General features: G+C 39.6%; 1 protein-coding gene across 1 annotated transcript in view; it reads right to left on the bottom strand.

Moving 5' to 3' along the window:
- Positions 1–1,781: 1,781 nt before the first annotated feature.
- Positions 1,782–19,648, bottom strand: part of BMPER (BMP binding endothelial regulator) — a 70,425-nt gene continuing 52,558 nt past the window's right edge. The window contains exons 7-8 of the mRNA XM_010173595.2: positions 9,953–10,083; positions 1,782–3,710 (exon numbers count right to left, since the gene is read on the bottom strand). Coding sequence (XP_010171897.1) covers positions 3,529–3,710; positions 9,953–10,083 — 313 coding nt within the window. The 3' untranslated portion in view covers positions 1,782–3,528. The remainder of the gene's footprint in view (positions 3,711–9,952; positions 10,084–19,648) is intronic.

Raw genomic sequence — 19,648 nt, 5'->3', positions numbered from 1 at the left:
GATGTATTTGACCTCCACGTATGCCAACTAAAAACTAACTTTGAAGTAATGATGATATAGGACAACCTGATGCAAAACAGACCTGAGTAGATTAGTAAAATACCAGCTGGCATTCCCCTGGTACGGCATTTCAGAACATTTTCTATCCATAAACTTAACAAAAAGATGTGTAAATCCAGAGTCTCATTTCCCCAGTGAAGTACAGAATACTAAATAACTTGCCAGGGAACACATAGCAGGTCAACGTGAAGCTACTGATTCAAGTCTCTCCTTGATGGCATCCATTGAATTACAGAGCTGTTTCTCAGACTTTCCTTTTGGATCATTCTTTGGTTGGAACCTCTGCTCCTTCACATATATTTCACCTTACAAATTGGCAGCAAGTTCTAGGCACAGATTGACATAAGCATAATCAAGACCAAAACTTACACAACCATCAGTTTTGGTGGTGAAGATACCATATGGATTATCAACCTCATGCTATTATTAAAAACACATTATTGCATACTAAACACATTTAGCATACTAAAATTGGATTATTAGTGAATTCTGTCAAAAATAAATCCCCAGTGATATGCACGAAGTTTCCAGCTCTAGCATCTTAGGGCTAATATTTCATGAGCCCTAACATCCTAGGGGTAATATTTCATGAGCCAAGACGGCAGAATTAGAAAGAACGCTGCACTACGAAGGAAGATGGGCTGCAACCCAAACTCTATGAGGCGAGTGGCAATGCTGTTATTGATGTTGTTGGGCTAGACTTTCAACTTTTGAAAAGCCTGGAAGAAGAAGGGCAAACAGGAGAGCAGAGTGAAAGAGTCCCAGGTTGGGCACAGGGTAACTACAGATACAGACATAAACCCTGTGCCAAGTTGAAACTTGGGGGCAATTTCTAGAAAAGCAGAACTCCTTTACCTTAGACTATATGTGTGAAATGAGCAGATGACAGCCCTTCCTGCTGCCTTGAAAACTGCAGAGTTTGGAGGAAAAAGCTCTACAGCACCGTAAGGGCACAACCAGACTGCTTAGAGGTAAAACCATATTCCTCTCTCCCTCAGTATACATCAGTGAAGCAAAAAGCAGGAGGCTACCCTTAATTAGGTAGATGTGAAAAAGCTAAACGGAGGAATGAGTCCTCATTTTGAGATGACCTGTAGGTCAGGTTTCAAACTGATCCATTTTAAGATTTAAAAATAGAGTTTGTCCTACAGATAGACTGAGTCACCTCTTCACCCGGCATCAATTAAGTGTTGCTTGAATGGGATCGGTGGACTGAGAGAGCTGGAGGGCTCTCCCTTCACCTTTCACTCACCTTCATCAGTCAGGAGAAGAAAAGGGAAGGACAGTTCTATATACCATTCACTTTGTGTGTATTTTTATTTTGGAAACACTGAGCAGTAAGTAATGAAAATCTACCAGTAATAAAAATCTACTCTAAACTAGAGCTGGGCAAATAACCTTTTTAATGTCTTAGACCCCATATCTGAGCATCAAAAGCTCACAGGCTGAAATATTCTTCAGTCTAACTGATGCTTTAAATTATTTTAATGACTGCCATTTTATGCTTTAACTCCTTGGACCAATTGCAACTGTTCTAAATTTCAGCTTTGCCATTCAGTTATCACACGAGCCATGTAAAACTTTTGGTTTCCTGTTCTGATGGGATCTGCACATTTGCAATTCTGCTTCCCAGTGCACTTGTGTATGAGGCTTCAAACCCCTCTCTGCCAGTAAACCCAAATTATTTGATTGTTCTGAGAAAACGAACACAAAGGTGACAAAAAGATCAAACTGAGTCTATTTAAGATTTGGATAAACATCCATGGAATGCTCCTGGCATTATTTGCCCAGCTCTTTTTTAACACTGCAGTGGTGCAGCATTCCTAAGCTCACCAGGCTCACTCAGCATCTTCCTCCAGGATGGGATCGTAGACAGGGTGTATAACCCACGTGTGTTGCACCCACTCGCTCACTGTAAACTCAGACCCTGCGAAACTTCCTGGAGAGTGAAGAATTAAAGAAGAAAATTGTTCAAAGCATTACAATATGCAATTTCAATGCAAGGCATAATGAAAGTAGCTGTGTGGGAGGATATTAACTTCATTATAAACCTAAATCAGATGCCCAAAGATTTCTTCCTCATCTCCAGAGACCATTCCATCAGGCTCTACAAGAGGTTTTCCAGTGGAAGAAAAATAGCCCCCCCCTCCCTTCAGGTTTGAGAAAGTTGTATGGCTTTTTTAACAGTTTCTAATGAAATCCCATATTATTGCTTCTCCCCTGGGAGACTTCAAAAGTCATGCAGACTTCACACAGCCCACATGCTCATAAACCTCAAGCAAAAGACCAGTAAGGAAATAAATTGTGGTTCTCCAATTAGCATTTGACATTCTCTACTGGTTTTTTGGTGGGGTGAATTTATCTTTGTTCTAAACCATGCTGATAAATTAAATGAGTTACTAAACCCGACATTATTTCATGTTTGAAGGCACAATGAAATCAAACACTCCAATCCACAGTGGGATTTGCTGTCTGCATAATATTTGGGGGAAATATGAAACAAACCCAACAGTTTCAAACATGTTAAAGGGGTTAGTATGTACATGAATATTTTCTTCAAGCTCCTGATTGTGTATTCACAGCTACTGCCAAACACAACAACAGAGACGGGGCATTAGGATATGAAATGGGAAGTGGTCGAATTTTCAAAGCGAGCTGCTGGGTGCCGAAGACTTTTGAAAAAAATCTGGCCCCTGACTCTTTGGTGCTGTTCCAGAAAGAAATATCTCTCTGCTGGCAGCTGGCCAGCCAGCTTTGGAAATCCTTTTGCACAGTTATTTCAGTAAAGCATAAAAGCCGATCCCCAGCTTTCTCTGCCTGATTAAGCACTGTCACCAATCACTATGCAGCTCTAAGGTACGCATGAAATATTCCTAGATAAATCCTCCATCTCCAGAGAAATGTGTTTCCTGTACAAATGTAAATCCAGGTTCTGTGTTGAAACTAATCCAGTCTGGCAGTGCTGTGGCTGTAGAAAAGTTTCCTTGGAAATGACAAACTTCTGCAATGCAAAGTCATCCAATCTTTTCATGCCACTATACTACATTAAAAACACCTGGTTTATTTATACAATGGCTTACAGATCAGGGTCCTAGAAATAATAATACATAAACTTTATAGCAAAAAATATACATATAATAATTCATCCTTCTATGATATATAGAAATGATGTATATTTGTGTGTGTGGACATATATATATAAATATATGGGTTGTACTTACGTTTTGGGCACTTGTGTATAGATATGTGTATCTACATACACACAACATACATTTATATATCTTTCTAGGTGCCATGTGTGTATGTATTAAACACACATAAATACACACACAGGAGCATATTTACACTCTGTGAGTAGCCATGTACTTTGCAGAATCTGCACACAAATAGCTGGAGTCCTTCACTGGCTGTGAGCATCAAAAGGCTCAGTGATCACCCACATTAGTGTCTGCGGAAAGAGAACTAATGTCATCGCTGTGGGCACAGGACTGGCTTGATGCATCTTCCTTTGTGAAGAACTAAATTTGCTGGACAGTGGCATCCTGCAACGCAGGGCTTGTTGCACGGGCCAATCTCGTTCCAGTTGTCACATGTTTTGACACATCCCGGACCACAGGTATCATAAACTGCACCGTGTTTACACTGGGTTGCTGAAAGGCAGTTAAAAGGAACAAAATAAACATGTTACACAGAGTCCCACAAGGAAAGTCACACATCTCTGCTTGGTTTCTACCACAAATATCAAAGAGCACTTTTCGGTATGATGATCATCTAGAGGAAAAAAAATCACTTGTAAAGAGATTCCACTGTAATAAATGCAACACTACTTTACATCACAACTATAAAGGTAGCAAAATTGCTAATCAAAAAGGTATCAAGTTCCCAGCAGTCTTGACCTTCATTTTGAGAATTCTAACACCGCTGATAGTTTATAAAGCTTCACCAAGGTTTCTGTCTATAAGCAGATCCATGCTATATATTTAAGGCTTAACATTGTTTGTTTATTTTTTACAATGATGTCTTTTATCAAAGATTCCTGAAACATTTACAAGGACAGACAGTTATTATCAGTCCTACTCCTACAGAAAGGACAGTCATTCACCACGTCAGGCTTCCTATTCCTAAGATTATACTTCAAATATTGCATATTGCAGCAAATGAAAACAATGCTGTTAATTCAGCAGTACCATTTATAAAATAACTTAAAAAAAAAAAAAAATCAATTGTTGCCATGCTTCATGCTGTTTTACCAAGGGATCACTGAGAATGTGGATTCTTGTACTTAATGATTCCAGTATCTATTCATTGATTTATGTAGTTGACAGTTCAATGCATTTCCAACAAAAGAGACCACCGAGGGCTCAGCTAAAAGCACTATACCGCTTCCAGATCAATATTTAAACTCTTAACATTTTATATCCTGTCTTTTTAGTATGGAGAATAATAACACGGTTCAATAACAAATAAAAGCCAGTTATTCTTTCTAACGGCTGTGCTGATGGTGAAAACAAGTACTGATAAAATAGTTTATAGATAGTAAGGGACTCTCTCAAGCACCCAGAATTATCTCTTGCTATTTGCAGGGAGGTGGTTGCATTAAGAAGGTTTCTTCCGTTTTGACAGATATTGAAGGTCTGGATTTTTTTAAAGAACAGTTCTGTTATGGACAGAGAAATGCTGGTTTGTTGTGAGAATCGGCCTTAGAGTGACATTACAGTACTGTTATTATTCATAAAGAGAAAATAGGCAGAAATAAATCAATTAAATATGTGTAAGAGTGTATCACAGAGATCACAGAGGATAGAAGTCTTAGAGCTAAGGGTACCATAAATTAAAGGGGTTCCCCTTCACCAGTAACAAGTTGATCTTCAAAACAGCATCAGCTTCTTGCGAGTTTTACTTCTTATGCATTTTGTGGCACTTATACATATGTGAAAAGAAGGAATTCTGGCAAGAATGCATCCTAAGTTCTCAGGGCACAGACATTAAATAAGTAAACAAAAAAATTGGAAGAATTGGATAGTACAGCAGAAAATGACCCTGGAGTTACAGAGAATCAACAGCTGAATATTAGATAGATATTAGCTGAATAATATTAGCTGAATATTAGATAGATGTTAGATATTAGGTAGATACTAGGGAAAAAGAAAAAGCCTTCTGTCTTTAAGCATGAGAAAGCACTGGAGCAAGATACCTAAAACCGCTGTGAGATATCTTTTCTTGAACATCATTTCAGAATAGGTTGGAAAAACATGTTTCAGCAGTGTTCCAGATGGGCTAATTCTGCTTGTGGGCATAGAGATTTTGAGAACTTTTTTCCAGCTTTACATTTCTGTCTTGCTCTGCATGATAACTTTCATGCACACTGAAGAAGGAACAAACAAAAGGACTAACTAAAATGAAATTTGAATGAAATGGGAAATTTAGAAGGTGGGAAAAACATGCAAGAAATATTGAACATACAGCACAATGTTACATTCATTGAGAACTCTGCACTTACATAGCGTGTTAATAGAGAGTGAATCTCTGTAAGAGGGGAAACAAAAATGTGTGGAGCTCACAGGAGTTTTGCAAACAACGTATTAACTGTCTAGAAAGGCAGACCAAGATGTTCAAAGACAGATAGTGGTTGTCCACACACAATGTGAATTATCTTAAGGGGGTGTTTACTAGAAGCTTTTGTCCCTCCTCTCTGAAAATGAGTTTCCCTTCAAAGAATCTCTAATCGACCACCACAAACTGAAACATTAGGCTTCAGTACATGCAGTTTCCATATAGAAAGGTCTGCAAGCTTCAGTTTTCAGGCTGCACAGGTTTCATCCTACAAAGCTTCCACTTTTTCATCTTTGCTCCAGAGCAAATGAGAATATATTACAGGCTGCCCTGGGCAGCCATGGGATCTGTAAGTACTCCCCAGCTCTGCTCTACCACACGTGGATGTGGTATGTCAAAACACCTCCTTCTCCTTCAGATGATGCCATGTATAAGATATGATGACTTTATTTTCTGCTGTAGGCAGTCTATAATGGCATTGTTAACTTGCTGTCAAGGGAGACATCAGAAAAGTACAATGGCTGCTGTTTAAGTTCCCTGGATGGCTTTTATTGTTGAGTGCTTCAGTTGTTAACATGTGGTGTGATTGATCCAGAACATTCCACTTCATCAACAGTTTAAAAAATAAAAATAAAGTCATTCTGCAGTAGGCTTCCCAGGGACTGCCAAAATGAATCAGTACCATGTAAACATGGAAAACAGAAGTGATGCCTTTGCACCCGTCTTTTAAGGCAAATTCCTCTCTTAAAGAACTGAGCTCTGTTACTAATAACTTCCTTAGTGCACTAGCAAAAAAATAAGTAAAATCAAAAACTCAACCCCAAAGTACAAAAGTTACTAATAATACTACATTCTGCAACGTTACCAGTCCCAACAGGATTTTTCCACTCTTCTTCTAGAACATGTGTTTGGCATGACAGATGCGAGCTTCCTCAGACCACTTTCTGAGCTGGTGGGATGATAGCCAGCTCCAGTCCAGAAGCATATAGTCACATAAATACAGCACTGTGCCTGAGCTAATAAACCCTGCCTAATAAGGCTATACAGTTTTCAGACCAGACCTGGTTTATTCCAGCCAGTTTGGCAGTTTCACAGGGAAAGCTTGTATCTGTCTGCGCCTGTCTTTGTAGACATGGATGTAATTATTTAGGAAGAATTCTTGTTCTCCAACACAAAAGCCAAAATATCTAACATGGAACTGCTGAAGGATTCCCTTGGTGGATGGTATCTGGTAAATTTGATTCCACAGAAATTTCTGAGCTAATATTTGTGCATCAGTGAATCATCCTGATTCTTCTGCTGGTGTTGCACAGTTTGGGCTTTCAAGGTGTTTTGTAGGGCTTTCAAACTGAACATCACTCGTGGGGCAATTCACAACATCTCCTTCTAACACAGGAGAAAGCAACAGATCTGGCACTGACCTGCTAATGATACATTTGTGTCAAAGTTTTCAACTCTCAGTTTTTAATAAGTTTCCACTGAAAAGTCACAATAGCCTTCTGATACATATTCACAAGGAATAAAGCGATTAAAGGACAGTGACATGTAACAGGGGAAAAAGAGTGACTTTGGCCAGAAAATTCCACAGCAGAGAAGAGAGGACCCAGAAGACAAGAGTAAAAATCAGATCTACATTCATCCTCCTCTAGTTCAACCAGTCACATAGGAAAAAGAGAACATTGTTCAGTTTTTATGAGGCTGTTGGATCATGTCAGCACATCAGTGCTAGCACAGGCACTTTGCACTTTATTATAGGCCTTATATATCTTATTTTTCGTGCCTGTGTAGTCATGCTCATGGCAGGGAGTTATTGCCATCTGCCATCCTTGAGTCTTGACTTCTTTCTCCCAGTGCTCTCAGAAATTCAATGTTGAATTACTACGGCCCAAGGCCTTTCACCACCTCAGTTTACTGAATTACATTTTATAAACTGCTTGCTCAGCCTTTCTTTGGCTAAAAAAAAAAAATAATCTTTTATCTATCTCCTTTCCTTTTCAAACCTCTTCCTTCCATTTGTATCCTTTCTTTTCCCTCTAGCATAAATCACTTGCTCTTATTTCTTCTTTCCCTCATGCTCTCTCTCCTGGGTTTTTTTCTTTTCCTTCACACATCATATTTCTTCCCTACCCATCCTAACAGGTCTCACTCTCCACTACTTCCCATGGAAACCCATATTCCTTTCCAAACCTCTTAGTTCCTGTGCAGATCTCATCAACTCTTTCCTACCCTAACCATTTTCCTCATTCATTAGCTTCTTTTCTTCACCTTTCTGATTAAACGAGAGCTGACATTCCCCCTACCAAGCTAACCTCAAAGGACAGCAAACCTTGAGCAGTAGTATTTTGAGGAGGACACAGAGAAGGATACGCTGCTGCGCTGGGGGAGGAGGAAAAGCATGTAGGGAACAGGACATGTAATTCAGCCTCCCGAGCACCCTGTTTGGCTGGCCCTCCAGACAACACAAGCTTTCTAAAGATTATAAAAATGAGCTAAGTGTAGAGCAGTTACGGTAGAGGAACTGGCAACCACACAAGATCTAGTTTTATAACACACAGAAGAATAATTAAAACCTGACTTTACTAATAAGTATACTCCATTTTCATCAGAACACAGCTCTTCCAAGTATCCCACCAGCTGTCAAGCAGGAAATGAAAGTCACAGAATGCTAAAGTTTTATTACTGATATACTGTTTCATACTCGGGAACTTTTATCCATAATTAGGACACAATAATTGTAACTACAAGTTTTGGGGAGAAAAAAAGTAAGGTAAAGATTAAAATCTTCATGCTGGCCACTTGTAACATATGGAGTGCAGTAGATGCACTTTAATGCTTACTATACAATTTACTGTAGAAGATGATGCTACTTGTTTGACATTAGATGCTTAAGTAAGTGTTTGGAGGGTATTTGACCAAATATAGCTTATCTATATATTTTGCTTAACAAATTTTCCCCTTTCCCTCTAGAAGTCTGCACTGAGATTAAAAAACTCAAGTAGATTTAAACATTTTTTTCATTAGCTTTAATGGAAGATGTGTGTTTAAATTCCTTCATAATGTTCTCTCAAGGACTGTTTTTGCCTTAGAAACTTTTAATGTCTTTGGTAAAATGCCAGATAAAATTGTGAAAAGAAGCCTCAATTAGTTAAATCGTGATATGCCAACAGTTGTATAAACTCCTTAAGGCAGGGACTGGAGTTTTATTCTTTTTACAGCATCTGCCACAATGAGTTCTCAGACTGAAATGCTTTGGTAAAAAAAAAAAAAAAAAAAAAAAAAAAAAAAAAAAAAAGAAAGGAAAAAAAAAGTCAGGATGCTTGTGTCAGGCTCTGCATGGATCTGCTACCAGATCAATAGATTAAAATTACACACATTATTAGTGCTGTCTAAGACCACATCCTTGAAGAGGGTTTTCACTTAGTAACACCCTGTTTGGATTGTTCTGTTCCTTTGTAAGGAAAAAAAAAATGAGCCTTTCGGGAACAGTCAATCAAAGGTAATTTGCTCTGTCAATCACCCATCCCTGCTATCATGCCTTCAACAGAAAAGGAAATTGAAGTTGAGAGAGTAGACCCTGAGCCACACACAATCACCAAAATGGACCACAGAGTAATAGCTCTTTGACCAGCACTGAGTATCCTTCTCTCTTTTTTTTTTTTTTAACTACTGTCAAGTGCTTTACATAAATCTGAATACATTTACAGGCAAACTGATGCCATTATAGCATGTCCACAATTAATGAGACAATCATCAGGGGAAATATTCATCTGCAATATTGCATTTTACTTCAAGTGCCCATGACCACAGGCCACCACTTCTCATGGAAACAATTACAATTACTTGCAGTTAATGCAGTCCTAATCACATGGGGAATCTGGCCCAAGTACCAAAATTAATGCAGATTTGTATTTAAATATTCCTATTAAATACATTCTCTCTTCTTCCCTTGTTGGACCTACTGCTATCATGTATGCATGTTGTCTCTGGAAGTAGAACTATGCTTTAACAGGAGGTCAAATGAGTTTAACCATTATCTGTAATCAACTGTTTACGTATCCTGAAAGAAAAAGGCGTGTACTTCTTCCTGGAAGTACATAGAGTTAAGATAGCCAGCATTAGAGGTGACAAGTTTTGCAGTGAAAGAAACATTTCTGATATTTGATGGTTGAAAAATCTTCCCTGATAAGGTCTTTCTCCTTAACTCAGAATGTAGCTTCCCTGCTGGTGCAATCACAGTCCTTTCTAGCCCATTCATTTTCAATCCTCCTTCACCAAGAAAAGTACAGTAGCCTATTAGCCTATGTACTGGCTTACAAAGAAGCAGTCCCAAAACACTTACCTGCACAGTTCTTCTCCGGTACCCACTGGACTTTCAACCCTTCCCTCTGACAAGCCCGGGCGTATGCCAGGAATGACTCGCAGTAGCAGTTTTTATGGACTGGACACTCACACATGTCTGTCACACAGGACCTGCAGAACAAAGACCCAAAGCAAATAAGCAAGGAAATCTTTGGCAGATATCTGTCTGAGGTTTGGAGTTGTTTACTTTCCAGTCACATGGAGTTCGATTCCACAACAAACTGTGCTAAACGGCAAGAAAGTTAAACACATCTCTGCTGTCAGCTCCCAAGGGCCCATCTTTTTTTGATGTGCTGCTCTGATGCAGAGAAGTCTCAAGAGCACCAGGTAGATAACCATGCAGAAACAGGGAGGTGAGAAGAAGACCCAAAAAACATCAGGCAGAGAGGACCGAGACCACAGTGGGCTAAGGCAAACTCCATTTTGGGAATGATTTTGTGTCAATACAAAAGACTTCTTTCTTATTCCCTGGAAAGTAAAAATCTAATAATTATACAAAAAATAGCAGCAGTGTTAAGTGGATGACTTCTGCAGGTAACAAGCACATGCCCTGCCATGCAAGGGATGAGCAATGGCACCTTCTCTCCAGGTTACCTCCAGTCTTTCCCTGCTTTGAAGGCCCCCAAATTACTACATTCCTGTTTCCTCAGCAGCATCACTACTAAATGCCAGACTTTAAGAAACTCCAAAGCAGCAGGGGTGACACAGCATAACTCAGCAGTTCTCATGCTAGGAAATCCCCCAGGCACTTGTTAATACCATCATCTTCTTCCTTTGCGTAAGATGGAATCACCACAAAACATGGCAGGGAGCAAAGCTGCTAACATGGCCTTAAGTAAAACTGCTACTGCATATGTCACCACCATAATTCAACTTAGCTCATCCAGAACATGTGCCCATTTGGCACAGACCTAAAATACAACTGGCAAGAGTTGGCGGATTTGCAGTCAGCAGTTTCTGCACATGCAAAATACTTAGATGCTTCTGCATCAATGCAGATGCAAATTCTACTGCTCCAAGTAGAATAATTAGAAGGCAGGGACAAGGTGTAGAGAAGACAGAGTATGTCTTCTGAAAATCAAGCCCTCAGTTCCTCTGCTTTCCACTGAGGGTGCTCTGTGTGTGCATCTTGGGTGCCAATGGACAAGAGGCCCCTGCTCCATGCAAGTTCAGGGACTTCTCCATTACTGAAAGGACAAGGCAACGTTTGCAAGAAGATCAAATTCTCCAGAAAGACCAAGGGCTGAAATGAAAAATGAGCTCTTCATGCTAATTGCTCTTGCTATGGACTAAAATTTCAATTACCTATAGGAAGAGGATGAATATAGGCTTAATTTTCCAGAAACTTTCCCCATACCTGAATAGGTAATAGTTTGGAAAATGTGCAAGCACCTCATTCAAAGTAATCAGGAGCCCTAATGCAAATACAATGCTTTAGAGTCATTGGGAACCCTTTATTCAAAACTAGAAGAGAGGAGTAGTGGTCTTTTGAATGCAGAAAATCTTGTTTCTGCATATCCAACAGTGCCCCTTAAAGAGGAGTATTTCCACTTGCCAAAGTGACTTTTTCAGTGACCATTCATATTGTTAAACCTGACAGTTCTGCTTGACATTGCCATGAGCCTTTAATCATTTTACTATCAGTGGAACCCCCAGCATGAAATTACCTAAAAATTATTTGTGACAGATAATCTACATAAGTACTAATGTAAAAAGGTCACCAGTCCTGCACTTACTGATACATACCTACTGTGGATAAACAAAATTGCTTTGGATCAAATATATAACATGCTCATATTTACAGACCAGTGGTTTTCATTTCAAATAACTTTACTTTCAAGAGACAATGTAATTTTATTTCACTTTAGTTCTGCTGTAGGTCCCTTTACATCTTTCCCAGTAGCAGATGTTGCTGTATGGGTATCACAGCTGACAGGCTGCAAGGAACAGACTTGCACAACATCCTTGTGTGATATTGTCAGCTGATAAAAGACCTTGTATAAGCACAAAGGGTCACCTTTTTACATGACACACTAAATAACTTCACACTGTTTCCCTTGGCCACAACATCTTTGTGGTCTCTTGCTAGCATCCCTGCAGCAGGCACTGCTCCATATACCCCACACCATTTAGAAGTGAAGTAGATGCATGTTGGCAAATTATCACAAAGAGAGTCTGTAATAGTCTTCACAGGTGGAGTCCATTACCAAGATACCATTTCATCATCTTTTTGTTTCTGTGCTATAGCCTCCTTTACCAATCACATCCTACTACTCTCCACTCCGATTTAGTTATTATTGATGCCTGTGATGTTTAGGGATGTTTGCCAGTGCCAGGATGGCTATGTGCTCACCAACTTCTTACCTTAGAAATCATAAAATCCTAAACCTGAGGTACTTCCTCTGCTTTTCAGAGCACATTTAAAAAGAAACCAAAAAAACCCCACATTTTTTTTTCTATTACTCAACAGCAGATGCCACCTCCTGCACTGAGTCAATGCACCTACAGCCACCACAGACACTCACATCAGATCAGGAAATCTCCAGGCTCACCGACAATCACCCAGTCTTGTTAATCATTAATATGTTTGTGGCAAGGTTAGCACTCACCCTGAAAAAGCCTGGGCATGGTTTGGGGGATTCGGGAGGCCAGGGCACCGTTCCCAGCCTCCAGGAAGGCAGCACGGCCTGAATGTGAGAGTTTAGCCCCTACGTGAGCACGAGCGACACGACACCATTAGCCCTTGGCATTGAAATGACCTTGGACATCCAGACAGGCTCCAGAGTGAAACATCTCCACTTTGGCTGGGATCTGTACTGCTATTTTGCTACAGTGTTCAGCATGGTTGTCCACTAAGGAAGGTACCATGCCACGTGCAGCACAAACAATCCACTGATTCATTACACACCTAATTGCTTGTGTAATTTTTATTTTCCTGAAGTGTTTAACCCTGGTGACAGCTGCTGGGCTCAAGCCCTAGGCTTGGCTGAGGAGCAATCATCAGATTGCGGTGGTCTTATTAATGAATTACAATTGCTAATAATTTGTACAGTTTAATTAATTACAGTTAAATGAGAATAAAGGAAACTATAACCACAGCTGCCAAGCCTAGTCAATCAAAATAAAACCTTTTTTTCCTAATGACATTCCTTGTTGGCAAGTTGAATGCATCAATATTAATTGCAGTTAGATGGATTGGCAGTTGAGAGAGAGGGATCTTTTTATATCACTTCTGAAATCAGCAGGGAGCAGATACGTGGTTTGTTTGACAGCCACCAGGAGAGTCAAAGGGCAGTTCTGAGAAAGGATCTGGAAGCAAAAGATGTCTGTCCTCCGGGAGCTGGCTAGTGAGGGGGAGCTGGTGATGGCCCATGGGTGAGCTTTGAATTTGGGTCTGTATTTTTTTTTCAAAACATGTTTATTTCTTGCATTTAATTACATTCCTCACAGTTACTGTTGTTACAGTTGCATTAGAGGGGTACTATGGGATGCTTCACTAGGTAAATTTAAAAAACTCTTCTTGTGTGCTATCCTAATCCTTTCCCCTTGCAAAAATCTTTGGTATGCCCATAGCTTTTTTTTTTTTTAACCCTCTCCAGTGATTGATACAATTCAAAAATTACTCTCTGCTGCCCCGGATTCTACCTCCTCCTCATTCCTCCTTTGAACCTGATAAATAGATTCAGTGACACTAACTACATATATGCAGAGACTTATCTGTACTCTAATCTGACTGGACTGTTCAAACAGCAGAAAACTACTAAAACTTTGGAATTATGCCGATAATGAAGCCATACTTACAAGTTACCGTACTGTACGCTAAAGGAGACTTTGCATCTTGCAAGGTAACTCTTTACCAAGACCAAAACATTTGCTTAAATGTAGTAAAATTGAGAATACACATCAGAAACTTAAACATCAAAACATTACAGTCATATAGAACTAATCTCACAGGAAGACTGCAGTGCAAGTTACTTATAAAATTAAGCCATTTTACCAGCTATGGAAATACACACAAAGTACATCAGGCAGCCTTAGCACTGCCTTCAGAGAAATCATACAGAGATGCAATGATGTTGTGGTCCAAAAGAAAATTACATTTCTTTTAAGGACATATTTACATTTCTAAAAAAGAAATAAAAATATCCAGCTATGATGGCGCATTTAATTTGGAGTCCCTGCTCCAAATAAGCACTGGAGCACAGCCAACCTCTCAGTCCTCAACTGGTACCAAGTGACTCACTGTGATTCCTTTTGATGCTGTCTATGCTGCCTGCAGGGTGTGTGTCAGAGATGGGCTAATTGGGTGTGTATACTCTTGCAAGGGGAAATCCATGGAAGTGAAGGCATCCGGCAGCTGTGGGACACACACACACACACTCCATTGCCACATCTTCAAAGTGAACTGGTTGAGCATGCTCCTTCAGCAACAGCCCTTTTTCACATTAACCCATGGAAAGTCTCCAAGTCCCACAAAGGGCAAAGAAGCAAGTCCGGTGCTACATGCACTATTAAAAAGAAGAAAAAAATCACCGCAATGAAGCCTACAGCCTCATTCTGTGCCACACGGGATTGAAATTGCAGATGTTCACTTGCTTAACATCAGCAGTTCCTTTTCCTTCGCAGTACACACAAACCCAAAACCAGAACCAGCTATTTTAGGAGGGACTATTTCTTTTTGCATTTTTTTTTTCCCCCACATTTTACAACAGGAGTGTGATGCAGTGCATTTTTCAAACCTTTTGGTACCTTCAAGAAGTGTCTCTACACAGATGGAAGACACTCTCTTCCTCTTTCACCAGTAGGTCTCAATAGACTTTACAAAAGCAATTAGAGATACTGCATGACTACATAGATTTTATGGATATAAAGAGGCATCAGGTGGTGAAGACGTTTGTCCTTTCTACGTGGGATAAGCTGTACACTTGCAAACTCCAAAGCCTGAAGGGTCATCTGCCTAGAGTGGAGGACTACTTTCCAGCCCCATGATCCTGTGAGACAGGCTTCTTAGGATAACTTCTTACTGGTTATGCCAAATCAGAGTTTTAGTACAGGCTTGGTCTAAATTAGCACTGGTTATGAAAATAGCCATATTCTACATGACTGCCAGTTTGAATTCCCATAATCACACCAAAGTGCTCACAATTCAGCAGCAACACTCAGGATTTATTTTTCCTGATCCAAAATTAGACCTCCTTTCTCTTCCTTTACAGGAAAAAGAAAAGCTAACGGCTTCTGTCAGTAGTTATGTTGTTACAAGAAATTTTGGGCTGTTTTTCCTACAAGGTTTCAACGAGTTGCCATTATTTATGGCCCCAGCTAGAGAAGGCATTTCACAAGGTAAGAAGATGAGAAGATGAACCATATTCTGATGTATAATGGGAAGGCTCACGCTGTTGCTATCATAAGCCCTCTCTTGTCTTTATATGCATGCTTAATCTTACTGAGGTACCGAAGCATGGCATGTAGAGCTGGAGACTTTCTATGGCTTCGAGGCTTGAGATAATTCTCTCTTTCTGCAGAATTTACTACTATTAATACAAAAGCAGCAAATAACTCACAAGGAAAGTAATTTTGGAGGTGGCTGAAAACACAGAAGCCCTTACATCTATCGAGTATTCATTCAAAGCACTTGCCTGGGGAACAGACTGTTTCATGAAGCAAAGGCAGTCATTTTCAAGGATCGTTTCTTCGAAGACCAGGTAACTGTATCTGCACTCCCTCTGTGCTTTTCCCACACATCATAACAATGGTAACATTACCTTAAATTGGGGATCTGATAAAAGGATCCATAATAAAGTTAAATCATCAATGCCCTGACCTGCTTTTATGGTAAGTGGGAAAGTGCCCAGAGAAAGTGGCAAGCAACATACATGTGCTTTGTACTGGAGACTCCCCCATGGTACAAGAACTCCCACACTGCTGAACTGGCTCAATAAAAACCCCCCTAAAAATGTGGGAGCAGCAAGGGAACTCGCAGCTCATCTTTGGTGAGCAGACCGTAGCAAATCTATTGCAGGCATATGCTTTCCATGGGGAAATCTCATTCCCATAAAGAGAGCATTGGCCGTAATGTTTGAGAATATCAGAGTTATTTTTGGTAGATTGCAGAGGAGGAGCTTGCAGCAGTAGGCATTTGAATCATGCATTCAAATTTCATCCTGGTGCCTGATTTTTGTACAGATTTGAGTCAACCCTGGACTGCATTGCCCCATGGAGCCAAGCAGAAAGAAGTTGTAAAATACACAACTCCACCAAAAGGCAAAAGCAGCGTATGATCTAAGATTTCTAGGGCATAGCAGTCATGTTACACACACATTGAAGAGTCCTAATTTAACTGAGTGCCATTGTTTCTGCTCCAGATATAGACTTGGCACTCAGAGATAATTAAACAGAATCACACAAGATATCCACGTTCATCCCTGCCTTGCCAAGGCACCCTTCCAAAGCAGTTACTTGGAGGAGTTCAGTCAACTTGGGGAAAAGAATGTTTTAAATGCAAGTGGTAATTATTGATGGTAATTTCCAACATAGAAGAGACAGACAGCAATTCAATTTTGATTTCTTTGCATATCCAGCTCCTTTAAAAAAAGTCAGAACCCATACTTTCCTCACAAAGGGTAAGCAAAAATGGTATTTTCCAGACACTGAGTAAATGAAGGTCCATGTAGACCTCTGACAAAGTATACTGTGCTGTACAATATCACCACAAGCCTATACTACGTGCTGCTAAAAGTATTATCCAAAAGCTTTTGGAAAATGCCAAAAAGAGTGTTCTGTGTGTATTTTTAACCTTTATACAAAGGACATGCTGTGCCAGAACTGCGTTTTATTGCCTCAACCAACGTTACCCACAAGAATATGGTAAAATGAACAATGAAACATTCTGGAACATTTTCTAAAACTGCATAAAACTAAAGTTCTCAGGATAGTACTACCCTGACACCATATTTATAATCTCCCTGAAAATGTAGTAGCAGTTGTAAAGACACTTAAAGGAGGAAAGGAGGAAGAACCAAATAAGGAATGAAACAGCACAGCAATCTTCCCTACTTCTTTCTTCATGATAATTCTCCTACTAATGTGTCAAGTAGGCTTTTTCTATCTTGTGCTTGGATCCTTACAGGCATCTGTGGCTTTAAATGTTCTTTCTGGTCCCGAGAATGGAAAGGCTGGCTAAAATCCCTCCGTGGGGAAATAGCTGAGCCATGACTGAGGAAGACAATGAAGTCCCACGCTGGGCTCCAAGAAGCATCTGGTATGACTCAGAATATTTCCTAGAGCTGAAGGTTACAGTACAGCTGAGCAGCTGATTTGCTGCCTTTAGAGAGAGTGGATTTTTGCCCAAGAAACTCCAACAGAATATGGCAACGCCATCCACAGCCCTAGAAGAACTGACCCCTTCTACTCCCACTCTCAGAAAGTAGAGTGAGTTTTCACCTCCTCTTCTTCTGTTTCAGTTGTGTTGGGCCATGCAGAGTTTAACCTTTAAAGTCCTGGCATTTGAAATAAATATCTGTAAGCATGAGAACTCAAGTGGTTTGAGTTCATATGTACCATATACACACATTTGAAGTGAGACAGTTAAAAACCACTTCTTTGTGCACCTTACATATAACTTTGTATATGGAATTACTGGAAGAAAGAGGACATACAGCATAAGTTTCTTAACCCATTTCAAACGTGCGCCCAGTATCACACTGAAATGTACCCATCAAAAAGTGCTCTTTTTTACTTGCTTACTTGAGCAGTATACAGGCAATTTGTTCCACTTTCTTTGGCGAGATTACCGCAAAAAGGATTTGGCTGCCTACATGTTGTATGATCTGTGTTTTGTATATCTGGCTGGAAAATACAAGGACCATAATAACTGCTCTAGAACAAACAGAATTTCCTAACTTATCATAAAGAGGTCGTTTGCAATAAAAAGTCTGAATCAACAAAAAGATATGGAGGCAAATTTAGGAGTGTCACCTGGAACCTGACACTGAAGGTTCAAAAGCTGGAATCCAGTTTCTGAGGACATGTATTTCTTCAGGTAATTAATATCCACAGTCATCCACTTGCAAATATGCATCGTATAATTGGTAAAGATTATAGTAGTTGTATGTCTAATGCTACCTGATGTGCCTTACCATGCATTTGTGCAAAGCTTTCTGGTGAAAAAAAACCTCTTGATGCTCTATGGATTTAATGTTCATAAATAAAGTCACGTCCTAAGGGTTTTTCTACCAAAAATCACATCTTTCATAGGCCTAGTAGCGTAAGGTGTACAGACTACGTACTCATCAGTGATTCCTTGCAGAAGAGTGCTTCCTCAAGGATCAACCTACTTGTTTCCAGAACCCCATAATTTCCCCTTGGAAGACACAACCGAGACAAATTCCAAAATTTCATCACTTCCTGTTTTGACTCTCTTAAGCCAGTAAGACTCCTTATTATTTATGCTGTTCTGACATAGCAACAGCAGTATTCAAGCTACTTCAACTGACCACATAAAGCTGGTATTTCAGATGAGCATAACAAGTCTTTCTTATGAGAGGAAAAGAAATGGAGGATGGCTTAGTGGGCCTTCTCAGTATCCATACTGGTACTTCTGCATGTCCATGCAGCTCACTGTGTGCGCACACTCAGCTAAGCACTTACAGAGCTAATCTGAATTTGCCTTATGACAGAGTCACTCCATCATAATGGAATTTTCAGTGTCCTCTGACATACCTACTGTGGAATATCCATCATCATTTTTAGCTTTTGCATGATGTAATTAAAATAAAATTTTATGTTTTTGTTCATGTCTAGACTTGATTTTTAAATAAGAGTCCAACCAGTCTCCAGTTCTTCAGGAGCAAGTGGAAACTGAACTGCCATATCTTATCTAAAAAGAGGAAAAACCAATCATTTCAATTCAATTTCAGAAAGACAGACATGCTTTAATATCTAGCTTTATAACATTGAAGGGGTACTTTCAATCAACAGTAAAACTTGGTTATTATTGTTTCATACAGTGCAAACGAACATGGCATAGACTAAATGAATCTAATATGACTGCATCAGCTTTCACTCTTGTAGACAGAGAGCCCATTAGTGTATTCTGTGTGACAATCCTCATCTGAGAAAAGCCAGATGTTTTTTCAGGAGCTTATAAACATCCTAGATAGAATCTTAAAAATTATTGAGAGGTTTTGAAGTCATAACCCTACAGAAACATAAACCATGTAGATACACCAAAAGCATATTGCCGTAGTCATGAGACAGACATATAAAATAACACAAGATTTAAATCTTCCAAAATAAAAATTCAAAACAGATCATCTCCTCTCTACCGACAAAATATATCATGGCCCTGCCATGCTATCTGTCATAAAAATATGTCATCTCCAATAACAAGCACAATGAGAACATGAAGCAGGAAATATTTCCAAAGTGTAAACATGAACTGAAGTTATCTTCAGCTTTTGATGATGATTCACTGTATATATTTCCAAGGAGGTCTTGTGATATAATAATAAACAGGCTGGCTAGTTTAGAAACTCACATTCTTAAACTCTACAGAACCCACTCCCTGGCTTAACCCAGAAAGAATTAAGTTCAATCAAGCTTATTTTTCCTCTAGGTGGCTGCAGAGCATTTAAAAAGTTGCTGGCTCCAGATGGAATATGAAAGAAAGAGAACAAGG

This window comes from Antrostomus carolinensis, unplaced genomic scaffold, assembly GCF_000700745.2.
Source record: "Antrostomus carolinensis isolate BGI_N321 unplaced genomic scaffold, ASM70074v2 scaffold23518, whole genome shotgun sequence".
Classification (NCBI taxonomy): Eukaryota; Metazoa; Chordata; class Aves; order Caprimulgiformes; family Caprimulgidae; genus Antrostomus; species Antrostomus carolinensis.
The sequence above is the reverse complement of the archived record's forward strand: the minus strand, read 5'-3'. Positions and strand labels throughout refer to the sequence as shown.